The following is a 20,009-nucleotide window of genomic DNA, read 5'->3' as shown; positions in this document are numbered from 1 at the left end:
CTTTTTCTTTAGAAAAAATGTTTTGATGAGTTGAGAGAAAGATACATACTTGATCTCAATATCATGTGATTGACTTCGAGATTGTGATTCCAGCAATACTCGAGTAATCCATGGAATGTAGTAAATCAAACAAAACAATGCGTTGATAATAATTTGCATTACCAGACTTCTGAATCACGTATTGTGCAATACTAACTATCATGGATCTAACAATCCTGACTTGATCTTGAAATAGATGTCCTTTAAAGGTTCATATTTCTCATCTTTCGAAAAAACTACTAGGGATGGGAAATTAACATTACAGGCTCCTTAAGAATGCAAGCAAGCTTCAAAGAAGCCTAATTTATTTGATTTTTTTTTACTAACAACAGAAAGGTCTGTTCGGATTCAAAGTAAAAATGCATCGATAGTTTCTCTACTGAAAAACACATATTTTCCATAGAAAAACTCTCAAAAACACTTGTACTTGTATCAAAAGAGGCCGTAAAACTGCATTCTACAGTTTGTGTAAAATGATGTGAGCCCCACGCTCAGGCTGCAGAGTAATAATAAAGGACGGGGCATGAGCATAAGACGGAGAAAACTCGAGGGAGAAACGTTGCAGGATCATTGACACAGCTACTTTTGCCTCTAACAAACCAAAGTTTTGTCCTATGCATATTCGAGGACCCCATCCAAATGGCAGGTATGAAAGCTTGCCTTTTGTTGCCTTCGAGACACCTTCCGAGAATCTTTCTGGATTGAATTCCCCGGCATCATCGCCCCAAAACTCCCTTTCCTGGTGTAAAATTGACACAGGTACTACAAGCTCAACTCCTGCTGGAATTATAAGGTCTCCAAGTTTTGTATCTTTACGAAGATACCGAGCGAACATAACTACTGGTGGATATAATCTGAGACTCTCCTGTAGAATCATTGACACCTGTTCGATAAAGAGTGAACAGAAATGTTATCCCTCTTCAAATGAATGAAGTCAAGACATTATCTTATGTTAATTATATCAAACTTACAATTTTAAGCTGCCCAAGCCTCTCATAATCTGGCTTTTGATTACCGAACACCTGGAAAACCTCCTCCCTCGCCTTTGCTTGCCAATCAGGATGCTTGCTTAATAATAACAAAGTCCAGACCAGTAGCTCTGCATTCGCTTCCTGCCCTGCCAAGTAAAATAGCTTCACTTCTTCCACTACTTCCCTTAAACTCATTCCTCCACCACTACTTTTTTCAGATTCCCTGTAATTTGATTCCAACAGTATGCCTAACAAGTCATTGTTCGCAGGCTCCCCTGCTTCGATTGCTTTTAATCTTCTGTTTATGATACCCATAAGTGATGTTCTTATTTCGTTGTCAATTGCTTTCATCCTCCTGTTGGTACGCGTTGGCAGAAACCTACCACATATGAACGATTAAAAGTGTCATTCATCAAAATGCCACCACCAAATCTCTACACGCCCAATTGAAGCCACCAATTGCTTTCTCCTGGAACGGATTTGCTTTGTATAACCAAAACATAAATGAATTTTAGTTCCAAATGTAGTATTACCTGTAACCTGGAATGAAAGCAAACTTAAAGAGCGTCATTGTGAGTTGAAGCATTTCCCTTTGAAGTTCGAATACCCTTTTTCCTTCTTCGAAGCTACTTCCAAAGCCTGCACGAGCAAGGACGTCGCTTGACACGTTTTGGACAAAAGGCCACACATCTAACTCACACGACCCATTGGACGAAGATAGCGCACTCTCCCATTGACTGATCAAATCGTCGCAACTCTGGCAAAATATCGGTACTAAGACCTGTGGCAATTTTTCATGAATCATAAAAACAGACCATGTCGTAGTGTGTTAACGTCACTCGTAAAGAAACATAAGGGTTTATCATGCATCAAAAACGACCAAACAACACTAGAGATGTGAATGGCTTCTCTTGTGGAAAAGAGGTAATGTCATACTAGTGCCATTCTTTAGAAATACTTTCAACGTTTGACACGCTCCACGATATTTTTAAATGTCATAGTGGAAATTTCACACGAGAGGGTTCATTAATTCCCTATGGAAGTAATGTAGCCAATTCCTTTTGTTTATTTGACCTGTTTGCATGCTAATGCAAGTCATTTTACGAGATAACCTGCAGATCATACAAGTGCACAGATATAAACCACAAACTAACCTTCAATTTCTCTACATTAAATGCTGGACTCACGATCTTTCTGTGTTTAGCCCACTTGTCACCGTCATAATTTGCAAATCCTGATGCTAGGAGCTTGAAAAGTGGACTCATGTCGGGCTTTTGAAAGTCATAGACCTTTGTAGCCATTTCTTTGAATTTGTCCGGATCCAAGATGAATACCCTTGGTCTTGGTCCAAGCCACATAAATGAATTCTTACCTGTATTGAATAATATGTGTTAGCAATTTTTATTAGGTGCTGTTCATTCCGTTTTCTTATACAAAGCGAATTTCAATTTGACAACTGAGTGGATAAAGGTTTGGCATTAAAAGGTTGACGAAGTCACAGGGAAGTATAAAAGGGAGCATGACCAAGTGGTTCACGTTGTAGTTAAGTAATGAGGTTCCAGTCTAATGACTGAGTACGGAGATACAACAAAAATTTCATCCAGGTGATAGGTTACAAAAAGAAAAGAGTAGTATGAGAATTCATGTGGTATGTGAGTGACTCACCGTATTTAGCGATGGTGTGGACAACGTAAGGCAATACACGAGGTGCAATGTCATTAGAGTGAGGATCCATGGGTTTGGATTTGGCTTCCTTAATCATTTTAATCATATCTCTGATATCTCCAACCAAGGGACGGTAGGAATTTCCTTGGATACCCTGCTCCTTTAGACGCCTCTCTATCCTCTTAGGTCTCAGCCATATCCAGTTGAGTGCATTCCAAAACCACCATATCAGCACCGTAGCAATCAAAGTAACGATACCACATGTAAATGGGGTCAAATTCAGAGATGATATTCCTAACATTCTCATGGTCAACACCAGCTCTGTGCGACTAAGTGTTTCTGTGCCAAGGTCAGAGATAGACAAGAATGTAATGGCTGAGATGCAGCTAGCTGGCTATCTCACACTCATCAATCCCGCTTCCAGTATAACAATATAATGGAAAACATAGAAGGCGTCCCACGAGGACCACGCATGTTACAATATAATAATGAAAAAAAAAACCGGTGAACACAACTTATAACATTAATATACTTTTCATATGAAAACGAGGACACCCTTCCTTATTAAAAAACACAAAAGTATGGTAGCATGACATCCTCGCTTAGAGCGTGCCATAAATAGCTAATTACAATCTGGGTTTTGCTTCTGCAACCCGATAATTCCTAACTGCACTTCCATAACTTTTAAAATACTCATTGTGTGTGTAAAGTTTTTTTTTTTTCTAATTCAATACTCTTCTGTTGCTTAAATTGAAATTTGTCGCTTTTTTTTCCAAATTTTGTTGAGATTATTACATAGAATTTGAACAAAAATTTCTCCTGAAAAAATTTATGAGAAATTTTTTTCACTCAGGCTTTCGTATTGTCTGTGATTTGTGAAATTTTGTCCTAATTTTCACGAATTTATTCTAAATTCATAGTACGTTGAAATTTTTTTAAATATATAGTACTTTCATATGTTGTATCAAGTTAAGGATACACGTTCAGAAACAAAACATAAAAAATAAATATAAGGAAAGCATGAATGTTTTGTTTTTGAAGGTTTTCTAGTAGAGTTATTAAGCCTTGTTGCGTAGAATTTAGGGTGTAAGGTTTAGGGTGAGAGGTGTAAGTTTTAAGGTGGGGGTGTAAGGTTTAAAGTATAGGATATAGGATTTGGGGTGTAGGTTGGAAGGTTTGGGGTGTAGTTACAGTAAAACAACAAAACGCAAAGAAAACTCTTGAAACAATATTATTAAATATGTTTTAATATGAAAAAAAAATTAAAGTGGATCCTATTTATAAGTATTAAAACATATTTTAAACCGAGTGTTGTTTTGCAAGATATATGGAGGGTTCGAGTATATCGGTTAAATAATCAATATGATCTTAAATTATATATAAATTCGATGTGAGGTAATAAAGAAAATGATTGTTACATTTTAATTCGGTATATTTCTGATAGAGAAATGAGTTTTTTCATCATTTGTTTATCTTTTAATATTTTGTCAATATATCAGAGATTCTTTATCTATTAGTTATATAAAGATAGAGGAAAACTAATAAAATATTGATTGATAATTCTTTATAAACTCATAAATTGATGTATAAAGATATATGTGATTGTTATTATTTAAATCTATTATGATATTATTCTGAAAATAAAATATATGATTATTATTATTTAAATTTATTATCATATTTTCCTGAATAAAAAATAAATAAATGAGAGGACATCAGAAAAAAAAAAAAAAAAAAACTCTATAAATATAGCACATATGTAAAGACGTTCAGAGATTGCAGTGATAAAGGTTCATTGCAGTGATAAAGGGATTATGTCATAGTTACAAAAAAGATTATGTAGGAGTCCACCTCTAAACACCATACCTTCATAATATATATAAAATATTTGAATATTTTTGGGTTATGGACCTGGAACCGATCCTTGGTCATTTAGGTAGGAGACCGATGTAAATGAATAATGTAAAGAAAATAACATAGGACGGAAATTTGGATTAATTAGCATTAATCAGACAGTAAAGAGAGAATCATAATGACAGACACAAGGTTAAGACTGACTCCATATATACTAAGTAAAAGCTCACAGATAGACGATAGACAGATCTAAGATACTAAGTAATACCATACTATCGTGAACTTCTTAAAAACATTTAATGGTGAATTCCAGCACACATCACATTACATATCACACATTATCTCACAAAAAGATTTTAACTGTACAAATTATACATAAGATTTTTTCTTAACCAATCTCCTTTATTTGATGAAAATAATTTCTCGACCCCCAAGTTCCACAACCTATTTTTGTAATGTAAGGTGTAAGCAAAGCAACTGCAAGTGAAAATCAGTTTCAGGAAAAAAAAATGATACAATGTGCTTAACTTTCTTAAAACTAAATGTCTCGAAAACCTTGCTGATCATCGTGACACAAGAAATTATCAGAGTCACTCGATTAAATGCAGGAATGAGATGCTCCGTTTCTATAAAACCACACTAGACTACACTTTATGGCATTTGCCAGAACTCGTTCAAAACAAACATTAAATAAATTGAAAAGGGAAATGGAAATTGTATATAATTTTTATATGGATAGGAAAAAAATTAAAAGACTCAACAATCAAAATTGCGTTTTTGCTATAGTAGTTTTCTTCTGTCCATAAAAACAGTAAATACAACTATTGTACCACCCTCTGTCTTTCATCAGCATCCTCTTGCTCAACCTGAGACCAAAGAAAATCAAGGTTACAATATCAGATTTTGAACCAAAAACTAATTTAAGTATTTCATTCATCTGTAAACTTTTTCGAGATCACATATGGACAAGCAATATGTCACATTCCAAGCCAATTCTGTAGAGTTCATTTCTAAGATGGTAGTAAAGTCTATCCTAGGAAAATTTGTTAGACCTATACTCTTACCCATTATCGGACCACTTAAAAGTATTTGTACATCCTAGACGAGAGGTGTTAGAGATCTCATTAACTACAGATATATTTAAATTATAATATGTAAGTAGATGCAATTCAATTTTCTAAGCCAGTTCTATGAAATTGTTAAGTTATGCTTAGAGTTCACCTTCTAATAAAACTCAATCAACGTCAATAGTGAAGAAATTCTCTCTAAAATATGGAATGCACTGAATTCAACACTGTTTGGCACTCATACAGTTCGCTTTAGCAGTTTCTTGCAACTAAACGTTACTTCTAAACTTCAAAGATCGAATGGAACTAATGAGCCGTGCTTTTTAAACTTAAATGCATGTTAATCATAAAAAACACAACATGTGTCAAAATCATCGTCATAACTTTTAGAATGGCTTTGGCAAACCAAAACCAACAAAAACTAGGTAATATCAAGCAAGAAGGGAAAATATCCACAAAAGACTTGATTGACATTATTGTCTGTAATCCTCATCACATAGATTAGACATGCACGTATAACATTATTGAAGAAAAAATTGGATTAGCTTTGTTCATAACTAATTTCCAAAAATAGAGGCATTGGCTCTATTTTCAGCCTCGGAAGAACAAAAAGGTTTCCACTTTCTAACAGTCTATCTTGAAAGTCCAGAGTAATGAAATTGCAGTCGGTGGCATCATTTGTTTGAAAACAACATTGAAATTATTGTATGCAAAAGTTCCTCTAGGGTAAGATGTTCACAGACAGCAATTCATAGAATTACTATATCAAATAGCATTTAAAGTGCTGATATTCTTTTCATAGAAGGAAACATTGTATAATTACCTCAACAAGGACCCTTGTCTTCTTCGATTTAGAATCTAGGCCGTTCTTCTCAAGTTTCTTGGAAGCTAAAATCATTTTCCTTTTTGCTCTACTCTGATCAACTGCTTCATCATCTTCCTCTTCATCATCCTCTTCATCATCAGTGCTTCTGGCTGCATAGGTAAGTACACTATCATGCTTTTGCTTTTCTAATGTTTCAGTTTGGAACTTTTTCTAAACTCATGAACTCACAGATTCCTTCTCAATAAGAAAGGCTCTCATCTAACAAGTAGTGAAATAATCAACACATAACACAAACATCACACGCAACTGAGCATTTCAAGTTCTAGCCAAGCAGAAACCAGCATTGTATGTGACAGCTAATTATTGTTTCTTCTAGGGCGGGACTTAAGTTTGTAAAGATGTGATTGTAGATCAGTAAACATTGTATTAAAAAAATTCCTTTTATCATCATAATTACCATAAGTTTGTGATTAAAAATGAAAAAGAATTCCAAGATCTTATTCCTGCCTCAAAAGACAAAATGAAAACAAAAAAGTTATTAAAAAAAAATTATGAAGCCAACAAAATTCTAATCTGAAATTTTCAGTACTTCGAGTTGAAATTAAACTAAAGATTATACTATCCTATCATACCATGCATGTCAGAATCCTTGAATTTGGGTTTCAATCAGGCAAAAGCAAATTCCTTGTGTAGTAAGCAAATTTTTAAAACAAAAATGGGAACATAATTCACTATTTGAACATGTCAAAAATAGTCAATGCATGTTCCAAAGCTTCTAAACTAAATTTGACCATTTTCTTCATCACATAATTACCCGGTGACTTATGAGTTGCAAAACCACCAAAATCCTCAATATCTTCTTCCTGTTCAAGTTCATCATATCCTTCTACATATTCTACCTCTGGTTCCTGTCCATTCCAAAAACAAAAAATAAACAAATTCATAGATTATATACATTAGAAAGGGTTCAATTTGAAATAGTTTTTTACTGAAACATGATAGGTAGCAGAAAAAAAATGGGTTGGTAGATAACCTCTTCATCAGCTGGTTGAAGATTCTCCATATCAAGAACTTTATTGTACTCTTCAAGCGGATAATTGTATATATCACTTTGTTGATAAACTCCTTTTTGAAGGCGTTCTAATAGCTCTTTTTCAATAGACTACATAATATTGAAAAGCAACAATGAGTAAAGTGAAAACAACATACAATTCAATGTGTATGGGTAACAGTAGGATTAACTATAACCTTTTCTAACAGAGCTGCTTTTTCAGCCTTCTCTTCTCTTCGAGACTCTCTCTTTTTCTCTTTCCTTGGAGTTGTCATTATTTTCTCCCTGTAAAACAGCAACCACAATAAATAATATGATAAATTGCTATGAACATTTAATAGAGACATCAGCTTAAATATAGAACTATAGTTAAAAGATAAGAAAATTTGTCGCATGAATATAACACAATGTATGATCGCACCTTAAACATAAAATCGTATTCAAAATAATGCATACATACATGTGCATAAATAACAGACAAGAAGAATATGTTAGGACACAAAATAAGGGAAGGACTTGGAAGGTATATTATAGGAAAAATGTTAAGAATAAAGGGTAAGGTAGCAGTGCAGGGTTGGTCTTTAAATAAAGACCAACCGGTTTAGTAAAGGGGTTACGTTTTTTTTAATACAGTTTTGTAGACAGGGAAAGTCTTGTGTAAAAGGAATAATCGTTTTCTTTGTGGATGTTCCGAGTGTAAAGTTCAGTAGAAATAATACAGAGGTTATTCAGTAGTTTTTCTGTGTTGTTGGCTTATCTTTGGGTGCGTTTTCTTGGTTCGTAACAGAATACATATGAAGTCACAGCATTCAAATGAACTCCAATTTAAATTCTGGAAAAAGGAATTTATCCTCAAATAAAATGGGATTACAACTAACTAACTAATTTTGCTGTTGAAAATTTAGCGCTCAAAAGATGAGAGATAAAAATAGAATAATTTATTACTAAATACTCAAAATGGTTCAATACAAAAAACAAATCCCATGGGACCTATATTTCTAAATACATAAATTGACTAAATAAACATGGTTTGGTTGGTGCATTACAATATACAAGTAAATGATTTCTTATAAGTGTTTCATAATTAAACAAATATGAGGAACTAAACAGAGAGAAGAGGGAAAAACCTGAAAAACAGAAATCAATAGCAATTAAGAGTATAGGGCGACAGTTTCTTTCTAGTGTGATTTGCCTCTCATTAAGCAGATAAGCTCCCCTCTTTTATAAACTTATCATCTAAGAATTAATTTTCCACAGAATTCATTTTGAAGAAGTTTGGAATGCAATTACATGTCAAACTACCAAAATCATAAAAAACATTTTAAAATATTGGGTGAAAATTAAAATTAAGAAGGTTATAAAATTAGATCTACAGGTGGAAGATCCATTTTTTTCCCTAAGCTGAAACAATGTGTTATTTTCCCTAAAATGGATTTTCAGCAGCAGAGTTAAGCATGATGACAGCAATAGCCAAACATTTGCTTTCCTAGTCTGGTTTCCTTTATTTCAAGAAACAAACCAAATTTAGCCCAAAATCTATACAATCAGCAACACATTTAGTGAAAATCACATGTAATACGGAAGGGTATTGAGGTTTTACTCCATGTGATAAAATTCTTCTATGACAATTTTATTCCTTCACGGAATTAACTTTCCTTCACACATGCAAAAATGCATTTATCAGACTAGTTATTCAAGTGATACGAAAATTAGAGCATCTGGAGCACAATCTACTTATATAAAAAATATGTACGGGTAAACATGATAAAACAAACTAAATATGAGAATATGATTTCAAACCTCGTCTTCAAAGCAAGTTTTCTCATACGTATCCGCATTTGGGTCATTTTAGTCAATCGTTGCTTTATCTTGTGTATAAGAAGCTTGGGCCAATACATCTGCCAATTCAGAAAGGTCAAACACACATTCATTCTTGACAACCACTAACCAGTAAAATGTTGAATACTTAAATATCCGAAAGACTACATATATCATCAGTACCAGATGTTTGTCTATGACTTCAAGTGCCTTCTCATAATTCCTCGGCAGCTTTACTCTTTCCCACAAATCTTTCGGCATGTGAGCTCGTTCTATAGTTTTCATGTAAAGATAAAACACTCCTGCAACACCCAAAGCAAAATTATGATTCTTAGCATATTTTGTCTTTTCATGAATTCCCCATTTATGGACTTGTCATTGATGAAGATAGCCATTTAGGGGTGTTCGGAGGAGCATATATGAGCTTAGTTAAATTTATCTTTGGTAGTTATGCAGAAAATTGAAGCTATCTGGTTAAAATTATGAAAGTGGCTGGCACAAACTCTTTTTAACAAATTTCAATACGCTTTACGGTGAAGCTTTCTATAATCTATAGAAATGTTTGGATAAACTTCTCAACAAGTGCTTGCCAGAGAAGAAAATGAGAAAAAAAATCAACATTCAACACACTACAACTTTCATAAAAACTCTCCTATCTAACTTCACCATAAACCGAAGTACATAAGTCGATTTTACCTTCTGTAAATTCCAGAAATTTATCCAAACAGGACTATAAGACATTATAGTACCAACAAAATGATAACTTAAGCGACTTAAAGCACTACTACATAGTACATTGCATCAATTTCTAGCGAAAACAAAACCTAGCCTAAAGAGACAAAAAAAATGTTTGTAAATAAAAGTACCATTGTCATCTCGAATAGTGGCATAGCGACTATTAGCCAAAGGGCACGAACTTCTGTTACAAACCCCAGTAACGTTGTAAGGGTTTCTACAAAAATTCCCCGTCGTAATTCTACAAGAAAAAAAAAGTGAACAATTAGTTTGAGCTCGTAACAGCAACATTAATAAAACAAAATCATATATCTGAAAGAAAATCTTGAAAAAAAGTTAGGGAACTGTTACTTGGCCAAGAAACTGCAATGGTTGTGCCTGATAACTTGCCATATGACCTCGTCGTGCTGCATCGTTACCCTGAAGTTTTAGGGTTCAGCTCCAGTGGTGTAGTTTCACGGTATGACGGATGTCGTTTTGTTGCGGAGTGAGAGAACTGGCGGCGTCGCTGTGAACTAGAGTGGAAGGCACCACTGCGATACCTAGCATTTTCAATCACAAAATGTTATGAAAACCTAGGTTAAGTGTCCAATTCTATTTCTATAATAAATAAATTAATTGTGGGGGCAATCACCAATTCAAATAGAGTGGAATGTTAAACTAATTAAAAGATATTGCTATTTGGACACGGCAACAAGCTAGGTGCAGATACTCTCAAAGTCCCTAACTAACCCGAACCTGAATGTGTTGTTTAGGGAACATCAGTAGGAGGACAGTGGATTTAAAATGGAAGAAAAGAATTCAGGAAACGGTGTAACACACACAAAGATAGCGCACAATAATAACACCACATGCTTACTTGACCAACTTTAGAACAACCAAAACTGCTTGGGTTTATTCCTTGACCACTGGGTCCAGTGAGCATCAATCAAAAAATTAAAAGCAACAATAAGCATCAACACACACAATAAGAAAAACAATAAGCCTCATCCAAACAAAATAGGACCTTAGCAGCTCAACAACTATTTAAATTTACCGAAACAAGAACAAGAACATGAGTAATAAAATCAGCAGCAGCTCAGCAAACTTTGTGAGACCGACACCGTCGTAAACATAGGAGAGAATATAATTATTTCATTCAAACCTGGTACATAAAAATATAAATGTTGCTTTCTCCGTATCTCAGCTATTTGTACTGTGCCTGCACTAATCAAACACAAGATAAAAGGAAAGGAGATTATTAGACGTGAAAATTAGAGAGAAAAGGAAAAGGAGAGCGAAAATTGCCCCCTTAAACAATGTGAAACCAAGAATCAGAATCAACGAAAATCAGAATCTAGTAACATACACGGTGCTTTGGGAGAAAAGTACTCAATCGACGAGAATCAGCGATCAGTTTGAGTGGAGTTAGCGTCCTTCAGAGTGAAGAAGACGAAACTGGGCGGCGCAGCTCTAAAACGGTGCAGCTTTTACACCATTTCAAAATGGGCCTGATACATTAAGATGGCAATTTCTACCCGCACCCAAAAAAATCAACTTACACCTCCTTCTCATTAAACTTTGCATCACGCTTACACAAAATTTGTTCTATATTTCAAGCATATTTATTTATATTTTTAAGAGAACTTTATTATTAAATTTAGAAAAAAAAATTGTAATTGCAATTTTTTATTTTTAATTTGCGATTTTAGATTCTATTTTTTTCTCGATTTTAGATCATTTGTAATTTTTGATTAAATCTTTAAAATTCAGTTGAATAAAAATAAATAAATATACTGTATATAAACTTCAAGATATAATAAAAATTATAAAACATAAAAACGTAGAACAAAAAATAGATATTCAATTATTAGAGTATAGTAAATTGGATTTGGTGGGGGCTGCGGTGACGATTGTTGTTTCATCCACAGTGGCGCCAACTTTCGGTTTATTAAAGAAAAACGAATACTAGTGACTTATAGAAACATTCTTAATATTAGTTGCGTGTATTTTTTAATTATCAATTATTTTATTTTATAGAGGAAAATAATTGGGTGTTTTTTCTACTTATCACTTGTTTCTTTTTATAGAGGTGAATAACTTTTATTTATTTTGTCTTTGTGTGTTATGATTCTAATATCTAATTATTGATTCTTTTCCTCTTTAGTTAAACAAAAAATGAGTGTACTACTTGTATATACTAAGATAATTTGTTTTGATTTTAATAACAAGAAAGAATAGATATTTATTCTCATATCCTTTGTCTTCAGTTTATTTTTTTGTTCATATTTGTTCTTTTTTGTTCATCTTTGTTTTATTTTGTAATATGGTATCAAAGCTCTGATCATCACAATAAATTCACCAACGATAAATCACCCACAATAAACTCACAAACAATAAACTCACCCACAATAAACTCACCCACGATAAAGTCACCTATGATAAAATCACTCACGATAAAATCACCCACAGTAAAATCACTCACGATAAACTCACTCACGATAAACTCACCCATGATAAAATCAACCACAATAAAATCACTCACGATAAACTCACCCACGATAAAGTCACCCACAGGAAAATAATCAACGATTACTCATCCACGATAAAATCACCCACGATAAAGTCACCCACGATAAAATCACTCACGATAAACACACCCACGATAAACACATCAACGATAAATTCACCTACGATAAACTCACCCACGATAAACTTACCTACCATAAAATCACCCACGATAAAGTCACCAACGATAAACTCACCCACGATAAAATCACCCACGATAAACTCACCCTTCATAAAATCACCCACGATAAAATAACCCATGATAAACACAACCACGATAAACTCACCCTTGATAAAAACACCCACGATAAACACACCAACGATGAACTCACCTACCATAAAATCACCCACGATAAATCAACCACAATAAATTTACCCACGATAAACTCACCAACGTTAAACTCACCCACGATAAAATCACCCACCATAAACTCAACCGCGATAAACTCACACACGATAAACTCACCCACCATAAAATCACCCACCATAAACTTCAAACACGATAAACTCACCCACAATAAACTCACGAACGATAAAATCACCCACAATAAACTCACCAACAATAACCTCACTAACAATAAACTCACCAACGATAAAGTCACCCACGATAAAGACACCTACGATAAACTAACCCACGATAAACAAACCCATGAAAAAAATACCCACGAGAAACTCACCCACGATAAAATCACCAACGATAAAGTCACCCACAAGAAAATCATCCACGATAACTCACCCACGATAAACTCACCCACAATAAACTCACCTACGATAAAATCACACATCATAAACTCACCCATGATAAATTCACCAATGATAAATCACCCACGATAAACTCACCCACGATAAACTCAACCACAATAAACTCACCGGCAATAAACTAACCCACCATAACATCACCCACGATAAACTCACCCATGATAAACTCACCTACAATTAACTGACCCATGATAAACTTACCCACGATAAACTTACCCACAATAAACTCACCCAAGATAAACTCACCCACATAAAAATCAACCATAATAAATCAACCATGAAAAACTCACTCACGATAAAATCAGGCACGATAAACTCGCCCACAATAAACTCACCCACGATAAACTCACCCACATAAAAATCAACCACACTAAAACAACCACGAAAAACTCACCCACGATAAACTCACCAACGATAAACTGACCCACCATAAACTCATCCACCATAAACTCACCCACGATAAACATACCCACCATAAACTCACCCACGATAAACTCACCCACGATAAACTCACCTAGGATAAACTCACCCACGATAAAAGCACCCACGATAAAATCACCCAAGATAAAATCACCCACGATAAAATCACAAACGATAAAACAACCCACGATAAATTCACCCACGATAAACTCACCTACAATAAAATGAGCCACGATAAACTTACCCACGATAAACTCAGCCACGATAAACTCACACACGATAAAAGCACCCATGATAAAATCACCCAAGATAAAATCACCCACGATAAAATCACAAACGATAAAATCACTCACGATAAACTCACCTACAATAAACTGACCCATGATAAACTCACCCACAATAAAATGACCCACGATAAACTCACCCACGACTAAATTACCAACCATAAACTCACCCATGATAAAATCAGGCACGATAAACTCACCCACAATAAACTCACCCACGATAAACTCACCCACATAAAAATCAGCCACAATAAATCAACCATGATAAACTCACCCACGATAAACTCACCAACGATAAACTCACTCACGATAAACTCACCCACCATAAACTCATCCACCATAAAGTAACCCAAGATAAAATCACCCACGATAAAGTCACCTAGGATAAAATCACCCACGATAGAATTACCCACGATAAATTCGCCCACAATAAACTCACCCACGATAAACTCACCTACAATAAACTGACCCATGATAAACTCACCTACAATAAAATCACCCATGATAAACTCATCCACGACTAAATTACCAACCATAAACTCACCCACGATAAAATCAGGCACGATAAACTCACCCACAATAAATTCACCCACGATAAACTCACCCACATAAAAATCAACCACATTAAAACAGCCACGAAAAACTCACCCACGATAAACTCACCAACGATAAACTGACCCACCATAAACTCATCCACCATAAACTCACCCACGATAAACACACCCACCATAAAATCACCCACGATAAACTCACCCACCATAAACTCACCCACGATAAAAGCACCCACGATAAAATCACCCAAGATAAAATCACCGACGATAAAATCACAAACGATAAAATAACCCACGATAAATTCACCCACGATAAACTCACCCACGATAAACTCACCTACAATAAAATGAGCCACGATAAACTCAGCCACGATAAACTCACACACGATAAAAGCACCCATGATAAAATCACCCAAGATAAAATCACCCACGATAAAATCACAAACAATAAAATCACCCACGATAAATTCACCCACAATAAACTCACCCACGATAAACTCACCTACAATAAACTGACCCATGATAAACTCACCCACAATAAACTCACCCACGATAAACTCACCCACGACTAAATTACCAACCATAAACTCACCCATGATAAAATCAGGCACAATAAACTCACTCACAATAAACTCACCCACGATAAACTCACCCACGATAAACTCACCAACGATAAACTCACCCACCATAAACTCATCCACCATAAAGTAACACATGATAAAGTCACCCACGATAAAGTGACCTAGGATAAAATCACCCACGATAAAATTACCCACGATAAATTTACACACGATAAACTCACCCACGATAAAGTCACTTATGATAAACTCACTCACGATAAACTCACACACGATAAAATTACCCACGATAAACTCTCCCACGATATACTCACCTACGATAAAATCACCCACCATAACTCACCAACTATAAACTAACCCACGATAAAATCCCCCACGATAAACCTATTTCTTGGGTGGAATTTTAGGAAAAAACAATTTCGGGAGAATTTTTCAGAAATTTTGTGCAAACCAAGGTTATCCTCTACCGAAACTTGTAAAATTCCGGCCTAATTACTGCAATTTCATTCTAGGGCCGTATTGCGCTGAAAAAAATTCACACAAGCACTTTCATATGTTGTCTACACCCAGGCAAGGAGGCACGTCCGTAAACGAAACACAAAAAGAAGATACAGGGAAGAAAAGTCAGGACGTTTTGTTTTCGGAAAATCGGTTTTGTTCACTCTCGGTCTGGGACTTACTACGCCTTACTCCTTGGGTATTTTGGTCTGAAATTTTTACCAGACATTCGTCACTGAGTCTATTGAGTTTTGACTGAGGTTTGAGCACCAGATTCGTCCCACAAGATTGACAATAAATTTTTTATTCGTCACTGTCAGGGCTGAAAGGAAGGTTCGTTTGTGTGTGAAACTATTTGATTTTTTTCGTGGGTGAATACTCATCTGTTTGACCTGAAATTTGTCGCGTTTTGTCCCAAATTCAGTGGAGATTCTTGGGTGGAATTTCAGGAAAAAACTATTCCAGGAGAATTTTTGAGAAATTTTGTGCAAACCAAGGCTATCCTCTATCGAAACTTGTGAAATTCCGGACTAATTTCTGCAATTTCATTTTGGGTCCGTAGTGCGCTGAAAAAATTTCACACAAGCACTTTCGTATGTTGTTTGCACCCAGGCAAAGAGGCACGTCCGTAAACGAATCACAAAAAGAAGATACGGGGAAGAAAAGTCAGGACGTTTTGTTTTCGGAAAACCGGTTTTGTTCACTCTCGGTTTGGGACTTACTACGCCTTACTCCTTGGGTATTTTGGTCTGAAATTTTTACCAGGCATTCGTCACTGTGTCTATTGAGTTTTGACTGAGGTTTGAGCCTCAGATTCGTCCCACAAGATTGACAATAAATTTTTTATTCATCACTGTCAGGGCTGAAAGGAAGGTTCTTTTGTGTGTGAAACTATTTGATTTTTTTCGTGGGTGAATACTCATCCGTTTGACCTGCAATTTGTCCCGTTTTGTCCCGAATTCAGTGGAGATTCTTGGGTGGAATTTCAGGAAAAAACTATTCCGGGAGAATTTTTCAGAAATTTTGTGCAAACCAAGGCTATCCTCTATTAAAACTTGTGAAATTCCGGACTAATTTCTGCAATTTCATTCTGGGTCCATATTGCGCTGAAAAAAATTCACACAAGCATTTTCGTATGTTGTTTGCACCCAGGCAAGGAGGCACATCCGTAAACGAATCACAAAAAGAATATACGGGGAAGAAAAGCCAGGACGTTTTGTTTTCGGAAAACCGATTGTGTTCACTCTCGGTCTGGGACTTATTACGCCTTACTCCTTGGGTATTTTGGTCTGAAATTTTTACCAAGCATTCGTCACTGTGTCTATTGAGTTTTGGCTGAGATTTGAGCCCCAGATTCGTCCCACAAGATTGGCAATAAATTTTTTTATTCGTCACTGCCAGGGTTGAAAGGAAGGTTCGTCTGTGTGTGAAACTGTTTCATATTTTTCGTGGTTGAATACCCATCCGTTTGACCTTAAACACACTCACGTTCAATAAACCAACAATAAACTCACCACGATAAACTCACCCACGAGAGACTCACCCACGATAAACACACCCACGTTAAACAAACCAACAATAAACTCACCCACCTTAAACTCAACCACGATAAAATACCCCACTATAAAATCACCCACGATAAAATCACGCACGATAATCTCACCCACAATACACTCACCCAGGATAAAATTACCCACGATAAACTCACCTACGGAAAAATCAACCACCATGAATTCACCTACAATAAACTCACCCAGGATAAAATTACCCACGATAAACTCACCTACGGTAAAATCAACCACCATGAATTCACCTACAATAAACTCACCCACGATAAACTCACCCACTATAAACTAACCCACGATAAAAACCCCCACGATAAACCCATTTCTTGGGTGGAATTTTAGGAAAAAACTATTTCGGGAGAATTTTTCAGAAATTTTGTGCAAACCAAGGCTATCCTCTACTGAAACATGTAAAATTCCGGCCTAATGTCTGCAATTTCATTCTAGGGCCGTATTGTGCTGAAAAAAATTCACACAAGCACTTTCATATGTTGTCTACACCAAGGCAAGGAGGCACGTCCGTAAACGAAACACAAAAAGAAGATACAGGGAAGAAAAGTCAGGACGTTTTGTCTTCGGAAAACCGGTTTTGTTTACTCTCGGTCTGGGACTTACTACGCCTTACTCCTTGGGTATTTTGGTCTGAAATTTTTACCAGACATTCGTCACTGAGTCTATTGAGTTTTGACTGAGGTTTGAGCACCAGATTCGTCCCACAAGATTGACAATAAATTTTTTATTCGTCACTGTCAGAGCTGAAAGGAAGGTTCGTTTGTGTGTGAAACTATTTGATTTTTTTCGTGGGTGAATAATCATCCGTTCGCGTTTTGTCCCAAATTCAGTGGAGATTCTTGGGTGGAATTTCAGGAAAAAACCATTCCGGAAGAATTTTTCAGAAATTTTGTGCAAACCAAGGCTATCCTCTACCGAAAGTTGTGAAATTCCGGCCTAATTTCTGCAATTTCATTCTGGGTCCGTACTGCGCTGAAAAAAACTCACACACGCACTTTCGTATGTTGTTCGCACCCAGGCAAGGAGGAACGTCCATAAACGGATCACAGAAAGAAGATACGGGGAAGAAAAGCCAGGACGTTTTGTTTTCGGAAAACCGGTTTTGTTCACTCTCGGTCTGGGACTTACTGCGCCTTACTCCTTGGGTATTTTGGTCTGAAATTTTTACCAGACATTCGTCACTGTGTCTGTTGACTTTTGGCTGAGGTTTGAGCCCCAGATTCGTCCCACAAGATTGGCAATAAATTTTTATTCGTCACTGCCAGGGCTGAAAGGAAGGTTCGTTTGTGTGCGAAACTGTTTGATTCTTTTCGTGGGTGAATACTCATCCGTTTGACCTGAAACTTGTCCCGTTTTGTCCCAAATTCAGTGGAGATTCTTGGGTGGAATTTCAGGAAAAAACCATTCCGGAAGAATTTTTCAGAAATTTTGTAAAACCAAGGCTATCCTCTACCGAAACTTGTGAAATTCCGGCCTAATTTCTGCAATTTCATTCTGGGTCCGTACTGCGCTGAAAAAAACTCACACAAGCACTTTCGTATGTTGTTGCACCCAGGCAAGGAGGAACGTCCATAAACGGATCACAGAAAGAAGATACGGGGAAGAAAAGCCAGGACGTTTTGTTTTCGGAAAACCGGTTTTGTTCACTCTCGGTCTGGGACTTACTGCGCCTTACTCCTTGGGTATTTTGGTCTGAAATTTTTACCAGACATTCGTCACTGTGTCTGTTGAGTTTTGGCTGAGGTTTGAGCCCCAGATTCGTCCCACAAGATTGGCAATAAATTTTTTATTCGTCACTGCCAGGGCTGAAAGGAAGGTTCGTTTGTGTGCGAAACTGTTTGATTCTTTTCGTGGGTGAATACTCATCCGTTTGACCTGAAACTTGTCCCGTTTTGTCCCAAATTCAGTGGAGATTCTTGGGTGGAATTTCAGGAAAAAACCATTCCGGAAGAATTTTTCAGAAATTTTGTAAAACCAAGGCTATCCTCTACCGAAACTTGTGAAATTCCGGCCTAATTTCTGCAATTTCATTCTGGGTCCGTACTGCGCTGAAAAAAACTCACACAAGCACTTTCGTATGTTGTTTGCACCCAGGCAAGGAGGAACGTCCATAAACGGATCACAGAAAGAAGATACGGGGAAGAAAAGCCAGGACGTTTTGTTTTCGGAAAACCGGTTTTGTTCACTCTCGGTCTGGGACTTACTGCGCCTTACTCCTTGGGTATTTTGGTCTGAAATTTTTACCAGACATTCGTCACTGTGTCTGTTGAGTTTTGGCTGAGGTTTGAGCCCCAGATTCGTCCCACAAGATGGCAATAAATTTTTTATTCGTCACTGCCAGGGCTGAAAGGAAGGTTCGTTTGTGTGCGAAACTGTTTGATTCTTTTCGTGGGTGAATACTCATCCGTTTGACCTGAAACTTGTCCCGTTTTGTCCCAAATTCAGTGGAGATTCTTGGGTGGAATTTCAGGAAAAAAACCATTCCGGAAGATTTTTCAGAAATTTTGTAAAAACAAAGGCTATCCTCTACCGAAACTTGTGAAATTCCGGCCTAATTTCTGCAATTTCATTCTGGGTCCGTACTGCGCTGAAAGAAAACTCACACAAGCACTTTCGTGTGTTGTTTGCACCCAGGCAAGGAGGAACGTCCATAAACGGATCACAGAAAGAAGATACGGGGAAGAAAAGCCAGGACGTTTTGTTTTCGGAAAACCGGTTTTGTTCACTCTCGGTCTGGGACTTACTGCGCCTTACTCCTTGGGTATTTTG

At 36.3% G+C, this 20,009-nt stretch overlaps 2 protein-coding genes across 5 annotated transcripts; both read right to left on the bottom strand.

Annotated features, from left to right (window-relative positions):
* Window positions 1–220: 220 nt before the first annotated feature.
* LOC137826793 (cytochrome P450 72A15-like) lies at window positions 221–3,165 on the bottom strand. Its single transcript, XM_068632932.1, has 5 exons — window positions 2,676–3,165; window positions 2,165–2,382; window positions 1,544–1,791; window positions 1,011–1,389; window positions 221–922 (listed from the first exon to the last, which is right to left on the bottom strand). The coding sequence occupies exons 1-5, from the start codon at window positions 2,980–2,982 to the stop codon at window positions 497–499; spliced, it is 1,578 nt and encodes a 525-aa protein (XP_068489033.1). The 5' UTR covers window positions 2,983–3,165; the 3' UTR covers window positions 221–496.
* Window positions 3,166–5,202: 2,037 nt separating this feature from the next.
* Window positions 5,203–11,601, bottom strand: LOC137826803 (uncharacterized). Of its 4 annotated transcripts, none has more exons than XM_068632941.1 (11): window positions 11,375–11,601; window positions 11,171–11,232; window positions 10,378–10,568; window positions 10,158–10,267; window positions 9,475–9,593; window positions 9,274–9,371; window positions 7,671–7,758; window positions 7,456–7,584; window positions 7,237–7,330; window positions 6,420–6,571; window positions 5,203–5,395 (listed from the first exon to the last, which is right to left on the bottom strand). In XM_068632941.1, exons 3-11 carry the CDS (start codon window positions 10,437–10,439, stop codon window positions 5,351–5,353), a joined length of 897 nt encoding a protein of 298 aa, XP_068489042.1. In that variant the 5' UTR covers window positions 10,440–10,568; window positions 11,171–11,232; window positions 11,375–11,601; the 3' UTR covers window positions 5,203–5,350. The 4 variants fall into 4 exon arrangements, with proteins under 4 accessions (XP_068489042.1, XP_068489066.1, XP_068489050.1 ...); XM_068632965.1 differs by having other exon boundaries at window positions 11,063–11,227; window positions 11,375–11,530; XM_068632949.1 differs by having other exon boundaries at window positions 11,171–11,227; window positions 11,375–11,523.
* Window positions 11,602–20,009: the final 8,408 nt, after the last annotated feature.

This window comes from Phaseolus vulgaris, chromosome 11, assembly GCF_000499845.2.
Source record: "Phaseolus vulgaris cultivar G19833 chromosome 11, P. vulgaris v2.0, whole genome shotgun sequence".
NCBI classification, from domain to species: domain Eukaryota; kingdom Viridiplantae; phylum Streptophyta; class Magnoliopsida; order Fabales; family Fabaceae; genus Phaseolus; species Phaseolus vulgaris.
The sequence above is the reverse complement of the archived record's forward strand: the minus strand, read 5'-3'. Positions and strand labels throughout refer to the sequence as shown.

Coding starts and splice junctions, on each gene's coding strand:
- LOC137826793 (XM_068632932.1), bottom strand. CDS start 2,982: ATGAGAATGTTAGGAATATCATCTCTGAATTTGACCCCATTTACATGT. Junction 1,390..1,543: donor GCTTTCATTCCAGGTTACAG/GTAATACTACAT, acceptor CATATGTGGTAG/GTTTCTGCCAACGCGTACCA. Junction 923..1,010: donor GGCTTGGGCAGCTTAAAATT/GTAAGTTTGATA, acceptor TTTATCGAACAG/GTGTCAATGATTCTACAGGA.
- LOC137826803 (XM_068632941.1), bottom strand. CDS start 10,439: ATGCAGCACGACGAGGTCATATGGCAAGTTATCAGGCACAACCATTGC. Junction 9,594..10,157: donor CACTATTCGAGATGACAATG/GTACTTTTATTT, acceptor TGGGTGTTGCAG/GAGTGTTTTATCTTTACATG. Junction 7,331..7,455: donor TTCAACCAGCTGATGAAGAG/GTTATCTACCAA, acceptor TGGAATGGACAG/GAACCAGAGGTAGAATATGT.